Source organism: Rhodnius prolixus, unplaced genomic scaffold (assembly GCF_049639745.1).
Source record: "Rhodnius prolixus isolate KJV_2025 unplaced genomic scaffold, Rpr scaffold_1, whole genome shotgun sequence".
Taxonomy (NCBI): Eukaryota; Metazoa; Arthropoda; class Insecta; order Hemiptera; family Reduviidae; genus Rhodnius; species Rhodnius prolixus.
In genome coordinates this window covers 32,926,388-32,953,865 of record NW_027411581.1, presented here as the reverse complement: position 1 = coordinate 32,953,865, position 27,478 = coordinate 32,926,388, and the positions used below count along the sequence as shown (strand labels likewise).

The 27,478-nt window shown below is 34.6% G+C and overlaps 2 protein-coding genes across 5 annotated transcripts in view; one reads left to right on the top strand and one right to left on the bottom strand.

Moving 5' to 3' along the window:
- Positions 1–27,478, bottom strand: part of Hr4 (nuclear hormone receptor 4) — a 370,802-nt gene that overhangs the window by 177,479 nt on the left and 165,845 nt on the right. For both annotated transcript variants that reach the window (XM_074137740.1, XM_074137713.1), the window contains exon 2: positions 23,905–23,943. The gene's annotated coding sequence lies outside the window, so the exon portion shown is untranslated. The remainder of the gene's footprint in view (positions 1–23,904; positions 23,944–27,478) is intronic.
- Positions 787–21,811, top strand: LOC141458972 (solute carrier organic anion transporter family member 74D-like). Of its 3 annotated transcripts, none has more exons than XM_074137626.1 (13): positions 787–1,045; positions 4,219–4,410; positions 6,035–6,241; positions 9,934–10,122; positions 10,192–10,332; positions 12,238–12,375; positions 12,945–13,109; positions 13,208–13,403; positions 16,749–16,896; positions 17,717–17,880; positions 19,295–19,398; positions 19,481–19,578; positions 20,338–20,476. In XM_074137626.1, exons 1-13 carry the CDS (start codon positions 943–945, stop codon positions 20,341–20,343), a joined length of 1,851 nt encoding a protein of 616 aa, XP_073993727.1. In that variant the 5' UTR covers positions 787–942; the 3' UTR covers positions 20,344–20,476. The 3 variants fall into 3 exon arrangements, with proteins under 3 accessions (XP_073993727.1, XP_073993731.1, XP_073993725.1); XM_074137624.1 differs by having other exon boundaries at positions 788–1,045; positions 19,481–19,582; positions 20,338–21,809; XM_074137630.1 differs by lacking the exon at positions 6,035–6,241 and having other exon boundaries at positions 19,481–19,582; positions 20,338–21,811.

Sequence of the window (27,478 nt, the reverse complement as noted above, 5' to 3'; positions counted from 1 at the left end):
TTGAAAGAAATTGGTTTACTGGTAGAGCCATTTTGCTAAATGGATTTTAGCTTTTTTTTTGTTTTTGAAGTTGTTCATTTAAATATTGTTAATGTATTACAATGCAATGTATTGTAAGTAAAATGTAATGATGTAATCTGCGGCAAGATAAAGTCAAGTGAGTGTAAACATCAGAATACAATGTTTGCATAAAACAGGGAAGAGATTCATGGTTATTGAGCTAGTTAACCACGTGGCGATCCCGGGTACCTGGTTCGAAGATCCAAGTGCTTATCACCTTAACAAATATAGGAGCTTCTTAGATTGAAAAAAAATTAATTAAAAAAAGCTTCAAGACAAAAAATGGAATTATTCTTTTAAAGTTTCTTGTAAGGATGTTTGCCAGAAAAAGGCAAACAAGAAAGGAATCCATTTAAGTTGATTCTTTATGGGAAATAAGGATCAAAGGAGCGCAAGAGGGGAATAGTTCTTACGAGGGCGCAGTGCCTTATCCCAAATTTATGTAGCAAGATACGCATCTTCAAACTATTCAACGTTAGGAGCCAGTTGTCTATTAACAAGAAATATAAGACTAAAGTTAATAAAGAAAAAAAATACTCTTATCTACGTCATGTAGCCGTCTCCACATATTTACCAGATAATAAATAATTTAGATGGAACCATAATTATGGCGAAAAGTAAGAACTAGAAAGAAAATAAATAACAAGATAATTTTATCAAATTAAAACAAATAAAAGTTAAAACGATATCAATTATTTATCAACTTTATAAATATTTAGTTTTTATCAGAATATATACAAGATAGAAGTGAGATTGTAAGACAGGTGAATGAAAATGTGTTCGGTGTTTGTGACGATTGGATTAATTTTTTTTGTTTAAATAAAAAAATCAAATGCATAATAAAGAGTGTATCAATGTTCATTAATTTGTGAAAATTTAATCATGGAAAAGACCAACAACAGGGCAAGTGAAGATCTGCAAATTATTAGCGAGCAAAATGCTAACGAATTACTAGTATCTAGCCATGAAAATGATCTACAGTTAGGTAATGTAGTTTTATTTAAAATATTTTTTGCATATTTAAAGTGCACTTTTCAAATAAACTATACAGAGGCACAAACAGAATGTTCTTTGGGGAGGAGGGGTTGATTTGAGATTTGAGAAATAAATTCATTACTAATTTGTTTTAAAACTGTTCTTTCCTTCAAGATACAACTCAATCACATTCTTAATGAAATTATTGATGGTGGGATTCATGAAAAATGTGACCAAAATTAATGATTAGTTAATCAATTGTAAGCTTATGAATCTTAGAAGTTACCTGATGGCTTCAAGGTAGAAGAGAAGGTTAAAACCAGGGTGTAAGGCTGCTAATCCGATTTATGTTTCGGTATCTCTGGGAAACCAGCCTCAGTCTTTCCGACAGAGCTGGATACGATAAATTTGTGCTTTGGAGAATGTATTCCAATTCAATATGAGGATAATCTATTCCAAGTGAATAATTTTCTAAGACATCTAGGCAGATTTAAAGGCTATCAAGCCCTAAGAAGTTAATTCAATGAAGTGCGGGGCTGGCTATTTCTAATGAGTATTGGTACATATTGTCTGGGTGCTGGGGTTTCACGACAATAGATTGGTCTCATGGTAGTGCAGTCGACAAAGTGTATACTAGAAATGGTGGGTAAAAACTTCTGGCCAAAACAGGCCAGCATGATCTTTATTAGCCACTTAAGCCGTCGGCAGGTCTCAGGATGAGCAACTGGGAAACACATGCATTCCAAGGTCTGACCACAAATACACCATGTAAGTTTGACAGAAAGAAGATGAAACGGCATTACACGTATTGATTAGTCTTCCATGGCGATGCGAACGGTATGACATTGCCACGGATTTAACTGATTGCTGGGACAAGTAGATGGGACAAGCCGATTAGCTAACCAGCACGGAATCTCATCTAAACTTAGGTCCAATTTTAGTTTAATGAATTAAGTTTAGAGCGCATACTGTTTCTATACATAGCCATTTTGAGTTCAGCTCATTAATGATGCTTTAGAGCTGGAATTTACTAAATCATGTTTGTACAATTACTTCTTCTTTTCTTTCATAGTAGAGGGAGAAATATTATTGTCGATACATTTCCAGTCGGTTACAAGCTTGACGCTCTCTGAGTGAATGTACGACCTAATGTATGATGAACTGGTGCGGGAAGAGCAGGAGAGAAGCTACCCAGCGGAAGCACTCTCTATGTGAGAGAGGAGAATGTGAGGAGGAGCGTATGAGGAGAAGAGAGGAAAGATAGGAGAATAATGGCGTTTAGGCCTTCAGACTACTAGGAAGTCGCGGGGCCACTGGCGATTGATTCAGTCGGCGAGGAGTATTAGGGATGTCAGAGGAGGCGAGAGACTGTACTAGAGGATTGGAGCAAGTAAAGAGAGCAGTATGGAATTTTTGATATTTAGTCTTGGCGAGTTGGTGTACGAAGGGAATTTTGAGATCGTGGTGAAGAGTGAGGTTAGTCACTGTAGAAAGGAGCGTCAGCTATCTGTCGGAGGAGTTTTGATTGAAATGTCTGTACTGTCCGTATGTTTGTAGGTTTGACTAAAACCCACAGATCTAGTCCGTAAGTCCTCAGGTTTGAGAATACTTTTGTATGTTTAGCGTTTGAGTTCAATGGGTAATTTGGAGCGTAGTCCAAGTAGTCTGTAAAGCAGTTTTGCACGTTTTGTCATTGCTAGTTTTTTAAGTATAGTATGTAGGTTCCACGTGAGTCGTTTGTCTATTTAGAGCCCAAGGTAGCACACCAGATCTGTACAAGGAAGAGGATTGCTGTTGAAGAGGACAGGTAGACAGGAGCCCCGCCGGAGAGTAAACGTGTTTATTTATCCTAAATTCCTACAAAGCATGGATAATTTTCTAAGGGTAACAAACAAAGTAGCCTAACATTACAACCTTGGCAAGTAAAACCAAAAAAAAAAAAAATCCCAAAGCGATTATTACGATTTAAGTTTCCAGCATCATTCATTTTCTACTTATTTTGAATTCTCGAAAATAAAGAAAATACTAGACGGGATATGAAAACAAACCACTTCTGGTCTCTGTCCATGAACTTAAGTTCAGTATTTTACAAACGCTTTTAATTTTTATCTGGTGCTGGATTACATTTCAATCACTCCTAGAATCTAGAAATCTAGAACTAATGTACTTGTTAGAGGACCAACTTATATCTCCACTATCTTCGCATCTAGAAGAGTGAAGCTAAGCTTGAAAATACATCTGATTTACAATTTGTATAAAATTAGTAAGAGAAGGTTCCACGAATGTGAAACGCAAAAATATTCCTTATTTTCTTACTAATTTCTAGTAAAGTTACTTAGAATCAAACATAATAATCATGACTAATAAAAAACACTCATCTTAATTAAAATACAATGATAAATGTTGAAACCGATAAACTCAAGTTTCTATGTTTACAAATTACTTGAAAAATGACGCTCTGCCATCTTAACAACTGTGATTATATTGATATAGCTCATAAAGATTTATAATTTTATTTAAGTAAAATTGTTCGATTTCTATAAAAACATTTGAAAAAACGAATTAAAACGAATTTCTGGCGATTTTTTGTTTCTAAATGTCAAGCGACTTCAATTAATTCTGACTACAAAAGTTATCTAATTAGTTTTTCTTGGTATAAACTATCTTCATTTAAAATTTTAAATTAATTTGAAGTTTTCTTCTTGAAAATCGTTTTGGTGATGCATCCTTCCCTAAGTGTTATTTAAATTCTCTGTTTCTGATTTGTTCTAATAATCTTAACAAGGCCGAGGTACATGTTTATGAAAACAAACTATGTACTTGAGAGCCAGTTCACCGAAGTAGGAGTTTGAAAAATGCATTGCAATATCCCCGGGAAACCCTCCTAACCTTAGAACACTTGTATTTTATGAAACCATGCCGTTATATTTTAGGACGGTTCCATTATCTTGCTGATGATTAACAAAAACTGCAATTTTAAATCTATTTTGTGTGTGCTTTTTACTTTACTAGCAAGTAAGATTTCGCAGAAATAGTGTTAGTTACATTGTAAAAGAAGAGTCTTAAATTTTTTTGGTAAGAAATTTTATTATTATATTTATTTACTTTTTTAAGAAAAATAATTTCTAAATAATAATTTATTTTAATTTTGTACAATTTTTCTAATAATTATATTAATTTTAGATTTCGATGAAAATAGCTTAAAATGTGGATTTTGGGGTTACAATCCAAAATGGTTGCAAAGACTGGCAAGCAAGAAAATTTATGTGCTCATATATGGACTTCTGGGAGTCTACGAAACAGTTTTGGAATCTTACTTTATCGGCACCATAAGCACATTAGAAAAGAGATTTCGATTTCCAAGTGCGACATCAGGTAATTTTCCTGTTTTGTTTTGTTTTTTAGATGATACTAAATAGTTTTTAAATTGAGGTCTTTATACAGTTTAATGATAAAATGGCAAAAAGTGGCCAACTTCAAGAAAAACTATCTAGTTTCTCTTACAGGACTTTCTCAAAAATCAATTCTCGAAATTTCTAACTAATACACTTTATTCAGGTTAGAATTGTAAAACATATTCAATTATTAATGACATTTCCTAGATATAAACCTGCACATTACACCAAAGTGACAATTTCAAGAGGAACCAACAGAATGTTCCTAAAACGCATCTTTCTAGAAAAATAATTCAAATAAGAGTCTTTGATCTACATTATTTAATACTACAGGAAGTTTAGAGACAATATAGTAGTAGACATTACGAACAAATTTTGCAAAAGTGGAAAATTCATTCCGTAAAGTTGTAGTTCAATTTTGAGCCCACGGATTTCTAGCAACACATTTAGCCTTTCATTAAAATTTATGACACAAGGCCGCACATTATTTTGAAATGGTACCTTAGAAGGAAGCCACCAAACTCTGATCACTTAACTTGTTCTGCCAGTATGTTACAAACCAAAGTTACAGATTAACTTAAGTAAGCCTTGGGCCGCCCCACTAGAACTTATGAAAAATAAGTATTTCAAGTTTTATGAAGTTGAAGCCATTTTCAAGTAGGGGGAAGTTACCGGAAGTGAAAAATCCGTTCCTTAAAATGATACAAATTTCTGGTCAAGGAATTTTGCCCTCAAAATTACCTGGTCAAATCAAAATATTAAGGTTCATACAGATCATGATTTAAACTCTTAATTTTTCAGTCCCAGGCGAACGAAAAAACGCCTGCTAACGTAAATCTAAAATAAAACGATCATTAGATCTTATTTTTAATAAAGAATAGCATCATCATCATCCAGAAACAAAATGGCACGAATAATTTAGCGAATAAAATTGCAAAAGTAAATAATCGGGAAAAATACTACAAAATTGAATTATGTATTAGAAAAATTTGAGCAAAACTGCTTACAAAAGTTTACAAAATGAGTTTTGTTTTTAAGCCGTACGCTGATCTCACCAGATAGCTTTACATTTACTAATAACTATTTTATGACAGCGAAATGCCGAATAATTATTTCCTTCAACAAACTGGCAAGATATGAATCAACTTTGGATTTCATTTGTTATAGTACGCACGTTCTCTTTATTTTAGCCGGCTTCAGACTCGGAGCCATCAACTTCTGCAGATGTAGAATATTTGACTTCAATTTAATAATGTTGAACATGTTAAATGGAAGTAAATTCTGTAATGATGAATCTCTGATGCATCTTTTCCATAATAAACTAACCTTTAAAAATCGGACTGGAATAGAAAAGATTCATGTGTGATATGACTAATAAATCCAACGATATTATCTAGCGCGACAAACCCAACTTTTAAGCCACTACCAGAAAATTTTTAATTTATAACATGTTGACAATCATTTTGACAGACAAAACGAACTTTTTAGTTCCCTTTAAAATTGTTTTCAGAAAAAGCTAAAATGTACCAAAATTTTGTTTTCTTAATGCAGTTACTCCATACTCTAAAATGAAAATGTATAGAATGTATTTTTTGACTTTAAAGGAATGATTACCAGCGCCTGGGACGTGGGGACAATGTTCGCCTCCTTAATAGTAGCATACTTTGGAAACACTGGCCACAAAACCAGGTGGGTGGCATGCGGTATAATAATGGGGTCGATTTCTTGTTTCCTGCGCTATACACCGCATCTACTTTATGGTCCAGGAGAAGAGGCAGTTCTGATTTCAACTCCCAACGCTTCAAGTCCAGGTAATCTATTTGCTTCTGAAAGTAATGTAGCATTAGATACGTCACATGTGAGATCATTCGGCGGCCACAGTCTTTTTCAATATATTGCCGGCCACCAGACAGTGTTCTCTCGATACTACACTATCGATCACCGGACAGTAAACTGAAAGAAATCCCCGCTAAGAGTAGCGCCATGTTATTTATTTGAATGATCAGTTAGAAGGTTTTTTACAACATAAAAACCCTTTCTTATTTATTCGTCAATTTTATTTTTCTAAATTATTTTTTATGGTCAACTGTTTAATAAAGGGTAGTACTATTCAAATAAATCAGAGTGATCTTCTACGTGACTAAACTCACTTTTCACAACGTACACCCTCAACATCCCCTTCGTACACCATACTGCTATCTCCATTTGCTCCAATCCTCTAGTACAGTCTCTCGCTTCCTCTGACATTCCTAATAATCCTCCTCGCCGACTGAATCGCCAGTGGCCTCGCGACTTCCTCGCAGTCTGAAGACCTAAACGTCATCCTTCTCCTATAGAGAGTGCTACCGCTGGGTAGTTTCTCTCCTTCTGCCTTTCACGCATCCATTTACCTTTCATTCTTCCTATTTTCTTATTGCGTGTATGTAATGTATACACAGATTGTAAATAACAAAATAATTTTTTTAAAAAATTCTAAACTATATGACCATCATCATAGATCTTTCTTTTATGTTACATTGAGTCATTTCTGTTTATTAATTCTCATTATATATAACAAATTATACATAATTCTCATTATGTAAACAAATATAACGAAAACGCAAAAGAAGTAAGTTCGTCCAATATTCTAAGTACTAGCCGCATGCTTATTATAGAATAAACTATAAAATAAAATATTACAGAAAAAACTCTTCAAAAAGAAAAATCATTAAAAGTTAAATAATGGAGGTAGTTAATGAGGCCAGAAAATGTTGACGAGGCGAAGCTTACCACAACACCTAACTATGCCTGTCTTTTCCACTCTCACATTACAGGTGGAAATAATCTTATTGAAGTACTCAAATTTCTACCACCTCTTACTTTAATTAAGCTTCGGAGCGTACTTAAGTCTTAATAAAAAATACAGCGCTTATACAGCACCTTGCTAAATTCGTTAAACTAGCATCGCTAATAATTCGCTAAACGTTACAGCATCGTCCGGTATTTCCATTAATTAGTTAGTACAAGTACTAGCTTAAAATACTCCATGTCAGCCATAGTTTAATAACAATTAATTACTTTTTTTTTACAGTTCACTGAACATGTATTCGCAGATATTTCAATTACTCTAAAAATATAAATTAAAATGATAAAATCAGATAAATTTTATTCTGCGTTGTAACTTTTGTCCTTTAAGACAACTCAAACACTCCAGCTTACTTAGTTTACTACCTTGGGACGTACATCGACAAACGACTAAAGTGGAACCCGCACACTAGACTAAAAAGACTTGAACTCAACCGACAAACCGAACAAATTACTGTTGCGGCTAATTGGCTAACAATCTAAGCTGCCACTGGAACATAAACGACTAATATATTGTACAACAGCGTACTTTAACCGATCTGGACTTAAGGACTTGAGCTGTGGGGTTCAACCAAACATTCAATTTACGTCTCCACTTTACGTCTCTAACTCCACCCTCCATAACGACCTCAAGATTTCATATGTAACTAACAAATCTAAATCTAAATATAGAAAATTCTTCGACTCTCTTCCTTTCTGCACAAATTCTTGGCTCCACAAAGATTCCAGATTATCCTCCACATCTATAGAAACACTGTTAGTCTCGTGATCATCTCCGTCAGGAATGTAGGAAACTCCAGTGAGATGCTGCCAGTGGGCAGCTACACACCTCCACCTGACAGTCATGAAGATTTCTTACATCAGATTCACTGATTACATTTCATTTTTGGCGATTGTGAATAGCAAATGAATGAAGAAGATAAAGTACATATACGAGGGTCGTTTGAAAAGTCCGTGCAAAGTCAGAGAGATAGCACCACTGGCGCGTATCGAGGTTATGTTTAGTTATTAGCATCTCTTAGAAGAACACACACCAAGTTTCAGCCAGATCGGTCTATTTCTTTGTGTTTGGCATTCGTTTGAATCGAGGAAGTCGAGTGATTTTCTAAAAATGGACGAAAAAGAATTTCGTGGGTTGATTAAACACTACTTTATGAAAGGCAAAACGCCTCAGGAGACTAAAGAGAAGCTTGATAAACATTATGGTGACTCTACACCTTCGATTAGAACAGTTTATAAGTGGTTTCAAAATTTTCGGAGTGGCCATATGGGCACAAGTGACGCTGAACGTTCTGGACGCCCTGTTGAGGTTACTACTCCAGAAATCATTGATAAAATCCATGATATGGTGATGGATGACAGAAGAGTGAAGGTGAGTGAAATTGCTAGTGCTGTGGGCATCTCGAATGAACGGGTACATAATATTTTGCATCAACATTTGGACATGACAAAGCTATCCGCAAGATGGGTGCCGCGATTGCTCACGCTTGACCAAAAACGAAATCGTGTGAAGTGTTGCAAGGACGGTTTGCAGCTGTTCCAGAAGAATCCGCAGGACTTTAAGCGTCGTTTCGTCACTGTGGATGAAACATGGACACATCACTACACTCCTGAGACCAAAGAACAATCTAAACAATGGGTTACCAAGGGGGAATCTGCGCCAAAAAAGGCGAAGACCGTTCCTTCGGCCGGAAAGATTATGGCGACTGTCTTTTGGGATTCGCAAGGAATAATCCTCATCGACTATCTGGAAAAGGGTAAAACTATTACAGGTGCATATTATTCATCGTTATTGGACCGTTTGAAAACCGAGCTGCAAGAAAAACGCCCACGATTGGCCCACAAAAAAGTCCTTTTCCATCACGACAAAGCACCAGCTCACACCTCAGCAGTTGTGGTCGCAAAATTAATGGAAATAGGGTTCCAACTCGTTTCACATCCCCCCTATTCTCCAGACTTGGCTCCCTCGGACTACTATTTGTTCCCCAATATGAAGAAATGGCTGGCGGAAAAAAGATTCTATTCAAACGAGGAGGTGATTGCAGAAACGAATGGCTATTTTTCAAACTTGGACAAATCCTATTATTCGGAAGGGATCAACAAACTAGAGCAGCGTTGGACGAAGTGTATAAGCCTAAAAGGAGACTATGTTGAAAAATAAAAAAGGTTTACCCCCAAAAATTAAGTAGTTTTTATTTTTGCACGGACTTTTCAAACGACCCTCGAACACTTTTTATTTTGAAGAGCACTGATTTGAAAAACATACCAGTTTAATAAGTAATTTCCTGAATCCAAACTTTTGATTGTTCTCGAAACCCTCCAATAAAATAATATTCTTGCAATTATTTTCCGTAACGGATTATCAACAGAAGTGGTATTACATGGATTTTATCCGACTTAGCACGCACGTTCATAGCATGCTTGCCCGGATTCGGAGATTCATCCATTAACAGTGATAGATTCAGAGGAATTTTGATGTTGTTGATAGCCCTAACCTAACCGCACCTAATTTCCATTTGCTCAGACCTCAAGATCGGCCACAATTTTAAGACTATACCACTATTCAACTATTCGTTTTTTCCAAGCATCCCAAGAAGCTAAAATGTGCGCTGCTGTACCAGAAATATGAAATATAAGCAGAAAGTCTGCTCTGTTCTAGGAGACAATCTTTGCAAAGTGAGCGATATGTCAGAGGAAAACTGCGCATTTAATTCAGAAAGTACCGTCAGTTTCGTGATACTGTTGATATCCCTACTGATGCTGGGCGCTGGAACTTCGCCCTACTACACGTTAGGCATGGCCTACTTGGATGACAACGCACTCAAGAATAAATTTCCATTTCTATTCAGTAGGTATTTATTCATTTATTTTTCTAAAGCTCTCTAAACTCAGTTTCATTAACACTTTTTGTTTTTAGGTATTGTACTCAGTTTGAGATATCTAGGTCCAACGTTAGGTTTCATGGTATCATCTTATGCATTAAGTATTTATGTTGAGCCAGAAATTAATCCACCTTTTGGAGAGGATGACCCAAGATGGATCGGTGCATGGTATCTAGGTACTAAAATATTCTACTATTATTTGCTATTTTCACTAAAAACAGGAAGTGGGTGTTACGATGGTTGCTAATTTTCGAATTACATATTTAGCGGATGTACACTCGTTGATAGCGTGAATTTCTGTAGCTACAGGTGTTTAGCGTAAAAGCAGACGTGTTTGAGCAATAATTAATTTGTTTTAGTTTTATTGGGCATCGCTAGGAAGTCCAAATTTATCGCGCAACATCCAATCATCTTTGACCACAATCTTATTAAGGCATCCTCTGTTAGCACATAAGCTAAATATCTAATTTTAACTTTCTGAGATCTTTCTTTTTTGGAGTTTTATATGCAGGGTGTTCATTTTAAGACGGCTCAAATGCATTTCATGTTTAAACGGTTAATCTGAGCAAAAAATGGTAGAGAAAAAATTTGTTGCCCGTCACCTCTAGTTTCAGAATATTTGACTTGATTTTATATTCCTGCCCTCATACGCGGCTGACGCGCGACCAAAAGTGAGAGTTTGCTGTTGACCCCCATTTTCATATAACACTTTTAAAGAGTATAAAAATTTATGAAAGAAACCGGAAACCGCAATTCGATATCTTCAAAATTAAAGGTGCTGGCCATTTCAAAATCTGGTATTTATTAATCATATTTCAATTTTTTAACTTGTTATCAAAGAGAAAGAAGAGCACGCGATAGGTCATTTTTATGTATTTTGTCCATCCTCTTTCTACTAAAAATATTCCCAAGGCAGTAAAGCTAGTATTTTTCTTAATATCGGGAAATAAGTCGTTTACCGAGTGATTTTTCTAAGAGAAATCCAATGTTAAGAGCTTTAGATGTTCTCAAGCAAACTCAAAATGACTAAAAATTAATTTTACATCTGTTACATACAAGAAGGTTTAATAATTATTTGGTAATTTTGGGGGAGTTTCGTTTAATTACCAAAAAAATTGGAAACCTCCTGCCACGTATTTAAGTGATCAATATCTTTCATGTAAAGGATCAAACATTCCTTAAAATATTTCCTAACATTTTCTCAAATATTTCAGATAGATCAGAAGTAAATGTTTAAAGTGCAATTTGTAACCTTTGACTTCCTTATTTTAAGACAATCTACTTTAAAATTGACTACTGGTCCATCTAAAAGAGTTTTCAATGAATTAAACAACTTGATAACTAACACTCTTGAGTGCTCGTAAACACGTTTTCTTGCAAAACAAACGTAATTTCTCGTACGAAGATAAAAGGAATGATATACAGTTAGAAAGCCCATTAGGCAAGGAAACTTTTATAAAAAGTGCCAGCACCTAGGTCTGATAATGATTACATAAGGGCCTAATGAGTTTTCTTAAAAATTTCGATTACTTTTATTTTCCCAGTTTCCAGAGGAAAATTGAGGCTGTTTGTGGAATAATTTATGCTTCAAAATGGTGTCAATTTTTAGGAAATTGATCTGTCTTTCTAACTGTGTTATCAGAATCGAATTCGGACTAAAACTTTCTGAGTAATAACATTTTTATTGCAAAAAAGTAATGATTTTAGAAAAAAAATTAAGTGACGTCACTCAAGAACAGCAGTAAATATGAAGTTGGCCAATACGTCATTGAACTCCACTTTAGATGTACTACACACAGTAAGCCTATGGACAGTACTTACTGGTTCATCCTGTACATAACATATGTATAATACATACGAAAGGGGAAAACTCAAAATTATAAATCCATGATTTCTATATCTTCTCTTACTAAAGCAAAGAAATATAAATTAAACATCGCAGTTTTTTTTTGGTTTATCTGCCAAATGTTAAAAAAATTTCATTCACTGAAGATTAAAATTTGAATTTCCAACTAAAAACAATTCTGTAAAATTTATTTTTAAAGCACTATGTAAACAATATTAATGTCATTTATTTGCAGGATGGAACCCGCTAGGAATATTTGGAATTTTAATGGCATTTTTAATGGCACTTTTTCCAAAAATACTCCCAAGGGAAGCCGAAAGAAGGAAAAACACAGGAGTTACTAAAAAGAGCAACAAAACCAAATCGTTTAAAGGTAAAAATGAAATTTCGTTTCAAAGTGAAATTGAAACAGTTTCAATTAAGATTAAGATGGTTTTGTCTATTAAAGCCTGGTGCGGAGTTTGCGGCCATTATAGTTATTTTCTAAAACAGAAAGTATTGAAAATTAAAGTCTAAATCTATTTTCATTTAGAAAATTCCTTTGTAATACAAATTTCATGGAAAAAAGTATCCTGAAATTTAGTCAGGTTAAGATTTTTAGGTATCATGCGAATAAATACCAAGTAATATCAGAGAAAATGCACACACATTGGTACCTATTATTTTTCTTGTTTATCTTTCATGTGGTGCAATTCAAAATATGACTGTTTGAAATGTTATATGCGGTTGTATTTTAACCAATCCGCCACAAACTAAGTTTTCAACTTTGAATAAAAAATAGACCAGTTTTTAAATAAATCTCATCTAAAAGTACTTCCAGCAACATTTCAGCAGCTCTTCATCTGTTTATGGGACTGAAAGTAGTCAACAACTTCCTTAACCATTTTAAAGAAAATATTACAAACAATTTCAGCTTACAGAATTAACTTTTGTAAATTTCAGATTTTATGGAAACTATGGCGAGATTATTAAAGAATCGAGTCTTTATGTACAATACTTTCAGCACCACATTGGCCATGTTGGGAATTCTAGGATTTTGGATTTTCATGCCAAAATACATTGAAACACAATTCAGGAAAACCGCTTCTGAAGCAAATTTAATCACAGGTTAACGATTATTTTCAAATAATAATTTAATTATGTATTTAAAATTAGCAAACTACTGTTTTACATTTCTAAATCCAATGTGTTTGTAAACATTTAAGGGACCATTGGATTATTAAGTACGGCCGCTGGAATTATCTCCTCTGGAGCCCTAATATCCAAATTCAAACCAAGGCCCACCTATTTGGCCGCATGGAACGTTATAACTGAAATATTCGACGTTCTAACGCAGTTAACGTTTGCCTTTTTGGGGTGTTACAAGACTGACTTCCACGGTGCGCTTAACGATGACTCCAGGCATGTAAACATTTATTTGTATTTTTTTTTTTTTTTTTGTTCGCTTGTTTATTTATTTTGCTTCTGTAAACAAATACGAAGGATACAAAAGATGGTGCAAATATGTAGCTTACACAGCAACCATCCTACGAGAACGGTGCGACGTGTTGAGATGGTCGTGTGGCCACTGGCGCTCTAATCTGCGCTGTTGATTTGAAGGAAGTGTTATAGTAGGCATGTTGTGGATCAGAGGGTTGTAATAACTGTGTAGATTTGAGTGGAGTTTTGTGTAGCGAGATTGGGCTATTTCAGAGACGAGAGGAATGTTTAGATCAGAGTGTATTGTGGGATCGGAGATTGAGTGATTCTATTGTTCTTAGAATTTTAGATTGTAAGGTTTGAAGTCGGTTGATGTTCGATTTTTTTGGCACTTCCGTAGAGTTGTATTCCGTACGACCATATTGGGGCAAGTAGGGCGGTGTATAGTTTTCTTTTGTTCGTCAGGGTCAGTTTTGAACATTTATCGAATGTAATAATAATAACAATAGCAGTCACTATTTAAATTTAAAAAAGAGCTTTTATCTTCACATTGTCCCCCTCAAATGGGTATCGAGGAACTTGTATTTGCTCTTATTGCCGAATCCGGACAAGAACGTGTTATTAGGTTCATACTAAGACAACAATTATTGAACCTTTTGCTACAATTCCGAATACATTTTTGTTAGAGTTTATAAAAAGATTGACTATACTAGACAGCAGATTCTGATAGAACTAGACAAAATTGAATGGTTTGTTAAGATGATAAAGAGTATGTATCTTAAAATGATTCATACTTTTTTAGATTTATTAATTAGATAATTATATTCCGAAGCCTTTGCCACCTCTTCACATGTGAGTAGTCTATAGTTGCAGGATAGTAGTTACGAAAAGATTTTTTTTAGGCGCCACGGTAGCCGAGCGGATACAGGCGAGACCTGTGAAGCTAATATGTATTGTGTGGTACTTGGTTCGATTCCCGGCCTTAGGCCTTGGATTTTATTTAATGTTTAATAAAAAGAAATTTACAGTAAAGTATGTTTGCTAGTCGCCTCCGTCCACGAAGCCCGCCTGAAAAAAATTGGCAATTACTTTACTCTATTTAAAATTTACTTTTCTTTTAAATATACCTAATTCAAGAAGCAATTGTCCTAAATATGGCCTAAATATAAATATAGCTAATATACCTAAGTCATGGCCATTGTCCGTCTGAGGGTTGTTGTTACTTATTCTATTAACTAATAGACAAAAAATTGGATTATACTGAACGCAATACGAGGGTCGTTTGAAAAGTCCGTGCAAAGTCAGAGAGATAGCACTACTGGCTACTGGAGGTTATGTTTAGTTAGTAGCATCTCTTGGAAGAACACACACCAAGTTTCAGCCACATCGGTCTATTTCTTTGTGTTTGGCATTCGTTTGAATCGAGGAAGTCGAGTGATTTTCAAAAAATGGAGGGAAAAGAATTTCGTGTGATGATTAAAAACTACTTTATGAAAGGCAAAACGCCTCAGGAGACTAAAGAGAAGCTTGATAAACATTATGGTGACTCTGCAGTTATACAGTTTATAAGTGGTTTCAAAATTTTCGGAGTGACCATATGGGCACAAGTGACGCTGAACGTTCTGGACGCCCTGTTGAGGTTACTACTCCAGAAATCATTGATAAAATCCATGATATGGTGATGGATGACAGAAGAGTGAAGGTGCGTGAGATTGCTAGTGCTGTAGACATCTCGAATGAACGGGTACATAATATTTTGCATCAACATTTGGACATGACAAAGCTATCCGCAAGATGGGTGCCGCGATTGCTCACGCTTGACCAAAAACGAAATCGTGTGAAGTGTTGCATGGACGGTTTGCAGCTGTTCCAGAAGAATCCGCAGGACTTTAAGCATCGTTTCGGCACTGTGGATGAAACATGGATACATCACTACACTCCTGAGACTAAAGAACAATCTAAACAATGGGTTACCAAGGGGGAATCTGCGCCAAAAAAGGCGAAGACCGTTCCTTCGGCCGGAAAGATTATGGCGACTGTCTTTTGGGATTCGCAAGGAATAATCCTCATCGACTATCTGGAAAAGAGTAAAACTATTACAGGTGCATATTATTCATCGTTATTGGACCGTTTGAAAACCGAGCTGCAAGAAAAACGCCCACGATTGGCCCACAAAAAGTCCTTTTCCATCACGACAACGCACCAGCTCACACCTCAGCAGTTGTGGTCGCAAAATTAATGGAAATAGGGTTCCAACTCGTTTCACATCCCCCCTATTCTCCAGACTTGGCTCCCTCGGACTACTATTTGTTCCCCAATATGAAGAAATGGCTGGCGGGAAAAAGATTTTATTCAAACGAGGAGGTGATTGCAGAAACGAATGGCTATTTTTCAGACTTGGACAAATCCTATTATTCGGAAGGGATCAACAAACTAGAGCAGCGTTGGACGAAGTGTATAAGCCTAAAAGGAGACTATGTTGAAAAATAAAAAAGGTTTACCCCAAAAAATTAAGTAGTTTTTATTTTTGCACGGACTTTTCAAACGACCCTCGTATATATAAAATAAAATAAAATAAAATTTAGCCTATTAAAATAAAAAATAGAAAGGATATCTGAAACAAACAAGAACAAGCAACACTGGTAAAGCAAAAAACCAGTTACTTTAATAATTTAATTATGGAACTTAAAAAATGCCTGTAATTCCACGCATGAATACAATAATTTATTAGACTAACCCAAACTTTTAAAATATGAAATAAATTCGGTATGGTCTAGAATTCTTTAATTTGAAATATTTTGATCGAAATTCTGATAAAAATGGCAAAGGAAGCTGTGAAATTGAAAACATCTTCCATCTTTTTTTTGTTGTGGCATTAGAAGCCAACAGTAGCTGTGCATACCAATATGTTGGTTTTTTTTCAGCCCTCTTCAACAATATTGGTTAATGTGCAAACAAGACAACGAAAACAATAAATAAATGAATTTTCTTGTTGGTTAAGAGAATAATGCAACTGGTTAATTAAACATATATGTTATTTATTTAAATAATGCAGCTCTTCTCGCACTTTTATTAGCTAACCAATAGAGTGAGCCGGAAGATTGTCATACACTAATTTATTGACTGGTTGTAATACTTTATATAAGACACACTTACTGCTGTTCAATGCTTTTAACTTAAATGCTTCAACTGTGTTCCATAACACGTTGAAAGCCTGGGATATGCCAAGGTAGAATCTCGGGCAATAAAGCTTTAGTTCTAGGGAAGTAACGATTTTATTTGTATTTAATGCAGTGGACTACATTTTTTACTTCTTTTTTTTTTCAGTTGGAACTTGATAACAGAATGCAACATGGAATGCAATTGCGATCCTTCAATGAAGTACAAACCGGTCTGCTCACTCGACCAGACTATGACGTATTATTCGCCTTGTCACGCTGGATGTACCGATTGGAGCTTGGAGAATGGCACTAAAGTAAGTAATTTTAATTTTTTTTCCAATTTAAGGCGCGTCAACCACTGAGAACATTGGCGTCCAACAACAGAAAGTGAGCTGTAAGAAGCACCTGTGAGCAGGCTGGATTTGAACCTGGGATTTCCGCGTCGGAATCCAATGCTCTAACCACAGGTGCTAATTCCTCCCTTTTGTTAATATATTAATCTAATAAAGATTTTATGTAATCCTTAAAAAAATAAATAAAAATAGAATAAAAATGATGAGAGAGATTCATCTCCGTATTCAGATCCTTAACTTCCATTCCCTCTAGGATTCGTCTGGACAAAGTTCTTGTGTAGCCGATCGCTAGTTACAGCTTGTCGCACTATTCCTCTTAATCGGACATTGTTCGGTTGGATGCACACTAGTTTTATTCAGGAAACGACTGAATGATAAGGGCCCAATGCGTGTCTTTCCCGCCACTTTATTTTATGGGGGAATTCTGTCAGATTCGTAGTTCTTATCTCAGTAATTCTTTGTTGACAAAATGTTTAGGATTTTAACTCTGTAATCAAAGCCATTATAAATTTAGTGCCCGGTAAAAGAAATCTCAAACGTTAAGAATTATGACATAAGCGGACTAAATTTCAGTCACAAAGTACAATATTAATACTTTAACTGTGGAAACCTTAGAAAGGCACTGTCATTTGAATTTTGTTATTTATGTATAAATTAAGGCGAGTGATGGCAATCGACGACTTGAACTTCTTTCAGTTTACTGCTGCTTTCCACGTAGCTTTTCTGGCAATGTTTTTCACCAAATAGAATCATAACTGATACAATTATTAATTGATAACAGGTATATGAAAACTGCAGCTGCATAGGAGACGGTTTTGGCAAAGCTTTGGAAGGTGCATGTCCCTTAGAATGTCAGACGGACTATGTCCTGTTTTTGGTTATGTTATGTTTAATGGAATTCTTTTCATCTACTGGACGCTCTGGTAACACCATAATTCAGTTCAGGTACAAAGTTTAATTCCTAAATGTAAATGTTATTCCACAATTACTAAGTATTCGCTTCATTTGAGATCTAAAAGCTTACTAGATGCTGCAGCGGAAGGAACTGTAAGCTATTCAAACATTGTTCATTCTTCTAGCCAAAACTCTAATGAGAAGGTACTCGTATAATTAAAATGGAATCTCTCACTTTAATTGGATAATGTTTTATAATATTCCTCACCAGAGATTGGAAATCAGATTATTATCAGCTTTAGTGATTTATTTTAATTTCTTGCAACTACAGTTGTGATTGTGCTAGTAAACAAAATCACAATATGGATACCATCAGTGGTACAATATCAAGTAAATCTGTCATATATTTAAAATAAAGAAATGAGTTATCAATCAAAAGCTGATGAATTTTGGCATGAACTTAAGAAACAGGTTGCTAATAATCTCCATAAATAAAAACAGTTTCGCAAAAGATTCCTTAATATGCAAACAGATTTCTTCTCACACGCTAATATATCCTCCGGGATCATAAAGGAGAATCGTTTCTGATGTTTGTAATGCCATTGACATGCAAAAGATTTATTATCAAAGGGAATCATTATCCCAGTCTGAGATAATAGCATTAATCGCACTTGTTAAATCGGTGCAAACAGGAATACGATGTCTACAAGGAAAGGACGCTCCCTTCAATCAGTGAGGAAACGGTCGAATACGAAGATTTAGCTAACAGTAACACATAGCCAGATTAGAGCAATGTCGATATTAGTTAACACGCCGGGTAGCGTAAGCAACCTACAAATCTGTAACAAAAGATAGAGCGAACAGAGAAGGCAATGGTCGCGAGCTAATTTAGAGCAAAAAAAAAAAACACTGAAGATGAGAAAAACAGTGATAAGAAAGAAAAGGAAGTAAAAAGTGAGAGAATGAATCTAAGAAGTGAAGAAATATAGATAATAAAGAAGCAGTACTCGATCAGTGCAAGATGAAAGAATTGTGCGTACAATATGGCCAAAAGAATGCAAAGGATGATAAAGTAAAGAAATTAAAAAACTAAAGTGCAGATTTTAGGACGGAAGGATACTCAAAATCAAAAATAAAAAGGAGTTTAAGGGGAGAAGTAAAGGAAGATGTCATCGAAACCCAAGCTGTGGGCAATGGTAATACAATGGCGAATGAAGTGAATGTGCTGAACACTAGAATATCACAGCAAAGATGGAAGCTGCAACCCGTAAAAGAACCTTTGGGTTCGGAGGGAGTGATTGAAAATATAATAATGGCAGTGCTTTTAATTTATTTATTAAAAATAGGAGCTTCTTCAGTTAGCTGAATAGTTAATGAAGCTATTGTTAACGTAATAAGCAGATTATGTCAATATCACATAAATGTGATATTATTAACTTCATACAATGGAAATTTATTTTTACAGAGCAGTGCTTCCAGAAGATAAGTCAGTTTCCATAGCGGTTACCGCCGTTGTATTATGTGCTTTTGCATTCATTCCAGGACCAATTCTGCATGGCACGCTTGTCGGTGAGGAGTTATTAAGAAGTGATCAAATTACTATTGTTACTAAGTTTAAATGTTTAAAACTTATATTTTTATTCATTTCTAGATCTATCATGTGTTGTGTGGGGAATGACTTGTGGAGAAACTGGTAACTGTTGGTTGTACGACGGACAGAAAATGAGATATTTATTAAATTTTACAGCTGTTGGTAAAGTACTAAATTTCTTGAATAACTATGATTAATATGAATGAATGAGCAGTAAATCGTTAACCAATTAAGCGTATTTGACGTGTATACAACAAATATCTATTTCGGTGCGTTCGACGTGTATACTCGTCGTGAAAAATATAAAATTCCCATTAACTATAAAAACTCGAAATTTTAATAAAATACAATAAGATTATTATTTGGTGGAATGTTTCCTTTAACTTACCAATAGAACTGCTAAGTATTTTATACGGAGGGAGAAGGTGGGAGTCAGCCAAATGATAAGTGGTTGGTACATGTTTGGTCTCCTCATTAGAGATTGGGAATTACGCACGCAAATAGAAGCTCTCAACCCTTGTGCAATGCCGTTATTACCTTAGTTAGTGGTTCAGACTTCAGTACGAGCATGATTTCATTTTGCACAGAATTCAAAGCTCTTCTCTTCCTTGTAAAAGCTCTTGCGTCCCTAGGTAACTAGGCAATGCGTACCTGAAGCGGTGCAAGATTTTGAAATGCACAGAATGCTCTGTAATCTCATACATGATTCATACAAGAAAATAGTTATTTGTTTTCAAAAATACACTTCCCAGTTCATTACGATCTGACTGTACGCCAAAAATCTTGCAAAACCAGATGATAATGAATTAGAAAATATGATACTATAGACGATTTTTTTTAGACTCTTCTTACCATTGTTTGCCTTTCGTGTGTCTGTCTATCATCACATGTATCAATGTACTATTTTGTGTGCCCAGGTCTGATGGTTGTGGCAACACTGTTAGATGTTGGAGTTCTGTTAAATGTTGGTAACCTGAAAATTTATGATGAAGAAGTGGAGAAAACTGATAAAAATCAAGCAAAGGAACCATTTTTGTCAAAGATAAAAAAAATTAACAACTTTATGGTTGATAATACTTGAAAGTATTGATAAATGTAGGATAATAATTGAAGTATATGTATGGCTGATATGTGAAAAGAATCAAATTCCATTAAATAGGATTGGACGAATATAAATAATTCACTTTTCAATAAAATTAAGTTAATTTAAAGAACATATTCAAATGTATCGTTGAAGAAGGTCCTTTGTAATGAAAAAAGTTTGCTTTAAGTTTTCGCTTGCTTCTTGAGTTTTTCAAGGACAAGTTTTCCAGTTTGAAAATATAAAATATGGTTACCATTATTTCCTATAAAGTGACAAATAATGTAGTATTGTTCCGTTCTTTTTAATATTCCGTTTTATAGAAGTTTTTGTTATGAAATCTCCAATTTAAAATAAAAGAATATTAAATATTTGTATATATGATTTCACTAATTCCTAGGAAGTAAAAGATGTGGAGAAAATAGATATTTAAAGCCATCTACCCTGAGCTTTTGACGAAGAGTGTTTATGTTTCAATTCCTAAAATTCCCTTTTTCACGTTCAAATCTTCTTCGCGAAATATTTAATTACTTTGCCCTTAATATGTGAAAAACAAATGCAGGAGGCTAAGAAAAACGGCAGCCTTTAGCGTTGAAATCTAAGCGGTAACGCTGGGCGATCTACTCAAGCAGATTGCTGGAGCGAACTGGTTCAGTGAAGTGGCCACCAGAATCCACCAGAATGTGCCACTGAGAGAAGCGGTCATATTCAATTTTGATATTTTATTGAGTAAAAGGCACCTGCAGATATTTCTATGGCTAATCATTCACCTAATTTAAGTCACTTATATTACGTCACTAAAATATTTTGTAATCTTTTTTTTATGTATTACAAATTATATTTGTTTTATAGTAACTATAAATGTAGTTATAGATATAGTTATAACTGTTATAACTGGAAGAAATTTTGTTGGAACATTAAATTTATTTATAAAATTTGTTTGCCCTTAACTTTTTTTCTCCTCAACAAAAAAACATTATAATCATCAAAAATAATGTACAAATTAGAGAATTGTGTTTTTCTTTGTAATATTATTCTATAATACAACCAGCCAAATATTTATCTAATATTGTGATCGTAGCTTTTAACTGCAAACATTTGTTATAAGTATTGACTGTATAAAGCTTGAAAAGTATATATATCTTGCAAAATAAACTCCTTCTTTCCAGGGATGCTGGAGCAAAGTAAAAAAGCTCAGTATATGACTGACAAAGTTCTGTTATAATACAAAAACTTTCCAGCAAAAATAGTTTTTGTTTTACAAAGACTTTAAATTTTAGCAAACCTAATAAATTCTGGTTAGTGATATTGTTCAAAGTGAAATATATTAGAAATCTTAAATTCCTTTCTTTCCCAGACAACAAATTACAAAAACAATTTTAAGTGAAAAAAAAGTTTGAAACAGATCAACAGAATTTCAATGTACGAGAGAACATCATTGGAATCGGCTTCAGAAGTCGCAAAATAGTGAAATACTCATAAATTAATTGTATTTGCAGATAAAGAGTTTTGGACTCTAATCTGCTCAATGGCGCTAAACTTGAAATGAAATTTATACTTCCGTTTTGTGGCATATATATCACAAAACAAGCATGTACCAAAAAGTAAAAAAGGGACACACGTAGCCAACCACTTTTTCTAACCTTGGAGTCCTCGGAACATATTTTTGGAGAAACCCAATTTTCTGTTGAAATAAGTGAATGTAAAATATTTTTGCTTATGCGCCTGCGCGAGAGAGTATCTCTTCACCGGACCGAAGAGAAGAAATTGTAAGTGTACTCACCTAGACATTGTGCCAAAAACTGGCTGTCCTAAATATTTCAATTATACACTATTTTTGGCACGTTATACCCGTGCCAATTTTTTCACAAAGGTTACAAAACTATTACACACGTAATAGTAAATTTCCTCTTATTAGAAGCCCAAAAAACTAATTCTTCCAAACAGGATTATTGTTAAAGCTAATAATGATTGTTTGGTGTTTCTCTAAAAATATGAAGTAGCAATGAAAACTTAATAGTGGAGTGAAACATCATTAAAACTTGAGTTATTAAAACAGATTTAAAGAAGGTGACTTAAAAATTAAACACCCTTCAGAAGGTAAATTAATTTATTCTGTAAATGTTTGAGCATTTATTTAAATCAATTTTGAACACTTTCTCCCGGAAATCAGAGCGGTCCGTGTCTATCGTGTCGAATTTGCTGCTAAACACTTATTCTTTAAATAAAATAAATACATAAATTTTATGTTAAATAATCGAGCGGTATCATGGTCAAGTTTCGAACTCAAGAATTCAATAAAAATGTCTTCATAGAATAAGACAATATTTCTTAGAATTATTTTAGATTGGGATCCGGCGCATAACCATGATAATTGTGTCAATAACCTTTGACATATTAGGATCTCATTTCTTGCCCACGGCAACTAAAAAGTCCGAATGGAAATACTTACACAAGGTAATTAGTTGCCTAGTAATTTAACTCGAACTTTCAAAGAGTCTTTAAACCAACTAGTATGAATACCAATTAGGAAGCTCGCTGCAGGAAGGAAAGGTGGTAGACAATGAGTGTAAGACTTGACTACGAACTCAAAAAGTGATATCCACAAAAAGTCAAAAAGTGAAATCCACCTGCGGCAATCAATGCCAGCAGAATCGTCATGACGGAAGTTTTTACATCACCATTCCCATCAATTTAATGTTCAACAAAATTACTGTCAATTACTGTTCATCAGCAAACTGCTGTTCTCGTAATTGGACCATTGCAAAATTAATTGGATTACAGACAAAATTTTGAATCCCTTAGGTATTTCGTAAACATATTATCTCAAACTTCACTCTTCACCAAACTAGAACTTCTGAAGAGAGTTAATGGGCTAAATGTTAAATAAAAAGTTGTAATTTGACCCGATGTAATTTATATTATAAACCGAGGATTGAAAACGGTATTGAGAGTTAAAGAGGTTAGCCCTAGTTAAAGCTCGCGATTAACTAGTAAGTTCCAAATATAAACATATTTAGGCGCCACGGTAGCCGAGTGGTTAGAGGCGAGATCTGTGAAGCTAATATGTATTGTGGTACTGGGTTCGATTCCCGGTCCTAGGCCTTGGATTTTATTTAATGGTTAATAAAAAAAAATTTACAGTAAAGTATGTTTGCTAGTCGCCTCCGTCCTCGACACCTAAATTGGTAGTTGGACGTTAAGCCCCGCCTGAAAAAATAGGCGATTACTTTACTTTACGTACTTACTTTTAGAAACATATTTAAAAATGACTAATTTTTTAGAAAAATGTCAATTATTTAAAAATGAACTTCCGCCCTCGTCTACCACACGTAATTACAAACATTATATAACAGAACATTACTACTTCACTAGAAATAAAATATTAAGAATAAAAACTTACGCCATATTTTTGCTGAATATTCCTGCCATTAAGACTTACCTGAAACATAAGTAAACTAATTAGTCTTCAATTAATTATAATAGTAAAAAATTAAACATTAGACTTTGTATTTATTTAGCTACTGATATATGCCAATATTCATTGAGACCATTCTTGGTTCAAATTACCACAGTCGCACCTACAGCTCGCTTGTTTATTGAAACAGACCTCTCCTCTATTTCTACATCGAAACCTTTAATTAAGGTTACTACGGGGAAAACATTCCACGGATAAATGTATTAAATGTACATCTAATTTTGGTGCGCCGCTTATAAGAAAAGGTTAAGAAGCGATGATCTAACTTCGATTGCTTTAATAAGACAACTGTATGAGTAGCATCAATTACAGCTTAAACTATTGTAATCGATATAACTGGTCTGTAATAATCGCTAAAATTTTATTTATAATTAAGAATGAAATTTACAGACGACAGGAGTAACCGCGAATTTCCATGCCCAAACTTATCTTTTCGTACCTGGTATCACGAAGAGAGGTAGCAAGGACTATTTATACCGACAAAGGAACTTTTGGGAAGTAGTTAGTCGTGTACTTCCAGCTAGTGAGGTACATGGTCATTCTACTACCACTTCCTGGCCAAGGTGTATGGCAAACTGCCTGCTTCTGGTGGCAAACTGGCCGCGGATCTTGGTCTGAATCCTAAGTGCTCTTGCCAATCCGATCTGACCTGGCGTTTTTTCATTTTCACATGGTGGAGAGAATCCTCATGCACAGATTCAGAAGAAGAGTAAGAAGAAACGGCTCATGGTTTCTCTTTGATTGCGTGGCGTGCCCTGTACTTCGCAAAATGAGATCTTTGGCATTTTGCGGACCAAGAAGACAATAGCGCTGTAGTAGCTTCTTAGAAATATCCTGGACTATAAAAGAAAAAAGGATGTTACTTCTGTGAACGTAAAAACGGTCCGCCTACACCCTAATAGCAGCAGTGTCTGGTAACAGAATGTACCACCTGCCCTAATTTAATTTCCAAAAGTAAAGTAACGTAATCGCCTATTTTTCAGGCGAGCATAACGTCAAACTACCAAATTAATATATTATTTTAAATTGTTTCTAAAATTCTAACCTAATTAAATATAATTTTAAATTTTTGTTAGCAATAATGAAACATACGAGTGAATATCGCAAGTTTTATACCAGAAAAAGTGGTTTCACATTGACAGAATAAAGCTACACAACGTCTGTCAAAAGCAGATGTGTATCCGGAAGTATTCCTATTTGTACTTCAATTTGGTAAGGAGTGATTAGGGGGCAATAACTTTTCTCAACTTGGGTCATCATCTGACTTCTTCTATTTAATAAACTTCTCCATTTCAATCTTGAGTTCAAATTTACATTTATAATCACGAAATTTAACCATTTATGAAAAATACAAAATTTTTAATTTGGTTACCGAGCTAACATTCTTCAAAAGAGGAGAAAGGAAAGTAAGAAGACAAAATATTAATTTCTTTCAGGAATTATTAATTATTTTTGTTTATGATTGAAGGCGCGTCAACATCTGAGGTTATTGGCGCCCAGAGCTATTTTCAGTGCACTGCCGGCCTTTGGACCGTGATCTTTCGTTACAGACAACACTGTTCATCAACGGACAGTAACGGTACTTTGAAAATTAAGTAAACATCCTGAAATTGTTTCACATTTTACAAAATAATTAAAGCAAATAATGCTCTCTTTTTTACTGAATGGTTTTAAATGATAATGAAAAATATTATATTCATCTTAGCCACACAAATCACATCTTTCAGCCTTGTTAACTAAGATATTTGAAGCATATGACCTACCAGTCGAGTGGCTAGTCAATAGCCAATTGGAACAACGCCCGCCCTGGTATTTCCTTGTTCATCGTTCTTCAACCTCCCCATAGATCAATATTTATAATTCTTCGTTGATCTAATTTCCTTTTTTAGACAGGTCAACGCTTTAAGGACTCTTGTAAGGACATTTAAAATAATTACCAAAATAGTTATAATAGTTCCTTTTTTAATCAAATACATATTAAATAATCAGAATCAATGATTATATATTATTATTAGTGAGTTTTTAACTGATCTATTTTGTGAAGGAGATAGCCTGGATGGTTACTGTCAGATGGTTGCTGCTTTCACGCTGTTGTCAACCCCAAATCAATTTCAATCTGAAAGCAAATTTTCAGAAGAAGTATAAGAATAAGATGTTCCGTCGTTGATTTCAAAAAGTAAGCTCTTTTACTTACTTAGTCCTCAGTACTACTTTGGGCTTCGGAGACATCTGGTAACTTACTAAAAGTTTTTTTTTAGTTTTCCATTTATATTTAATTTCTCTAGCTGCTTAGCAACTTTTCCAAATTTTCAAATTATTGCTCAGACCTAGGTCTATTAATTTCTCGTACGAAGATAAAAGGAATCCTGGAAAATGATATACCGTTTGAAAGCCCATTAGGCAAGGAAACATTTATAAAAAGTGCCAGCACCTAGTCTGATAATGATCACATAAGGGCCTAATGAGTTTTCCTAAAAATTTCGATAACTTTTATTTTCCCAGTTTCCGGAGGAAGATTAAGGCTGTTTGGAGAATAATTTATGCTTCGAAATGGTATCCATTTTTAGGAAATTTATCTGTCTTTCTAACCGTGTCATCAGAATCGAATTCGGACTAAAACTTTCTGAGTAATAACATTTTTATTGCAAAAAAAAGTAATGTATTTAGAAAAAAAAATAGGTGACGTCACTCAAGACAGTGGTAAATATGAAGTTGGCCAATACGTCATTGAACTCTGCTTTAGATGTACTACATACACCTGGCCTATGGACATTACTTACTGGTTCACCCTGTATAGATCATGATGATGTGTAATAGAGGCGAGATGATCTCCTCTTTAAAATAGCTGTTTGTATAGTAGGCAGTAGCCATCTAAAGGAAGGAGACCCTGTCAGAGAACATCCCTGGTCCTCCAGGTTAGGGGTTGGGCAAAGCGGGATAACACCACCATACCGTGAAAAGAAAACTTTGTTCAGAACGCAACAAAAAAGCAAGAGATAGAAGACGATGGAGACCAGTAGTTTGTCGGGCCAAAAGTCACGTTGGGTACGAAAGATAACTTATTTGTGCTTAATCTTGTTCTCCTTCTAACAGCTCACTTCCCGGTGATGGACAGTATTGTCTGTATCGAGATAACACTGTCCAGAGACCGGCAATGCACAGAAAAAAGCTCCGGGCGCCAATAATCTAAGATGTTGTCGCGCCCTAAATCATTATTTAAAAAAATATTGTTCTCGCTATTTCTACAGTAGTCAAATAACACCATACAAATTTTTCTAAAATAATAATATCAACTTAGGATTAAAAGAAAAGCCCTTGATAAAATCTAACTAAATATTAGTAAAACCTTACATATTGATGCGATGCGTCAATAAAATTTAGCAGAGAAAGTTTTTTGGAAGGAAATTGTCTGGTCGATTTTCAAGACGATAATCAATAATCAAGACGATAGAGATTAGCATTCACTGAGACCCATCATTAAAACCTACAAATTTGCGTA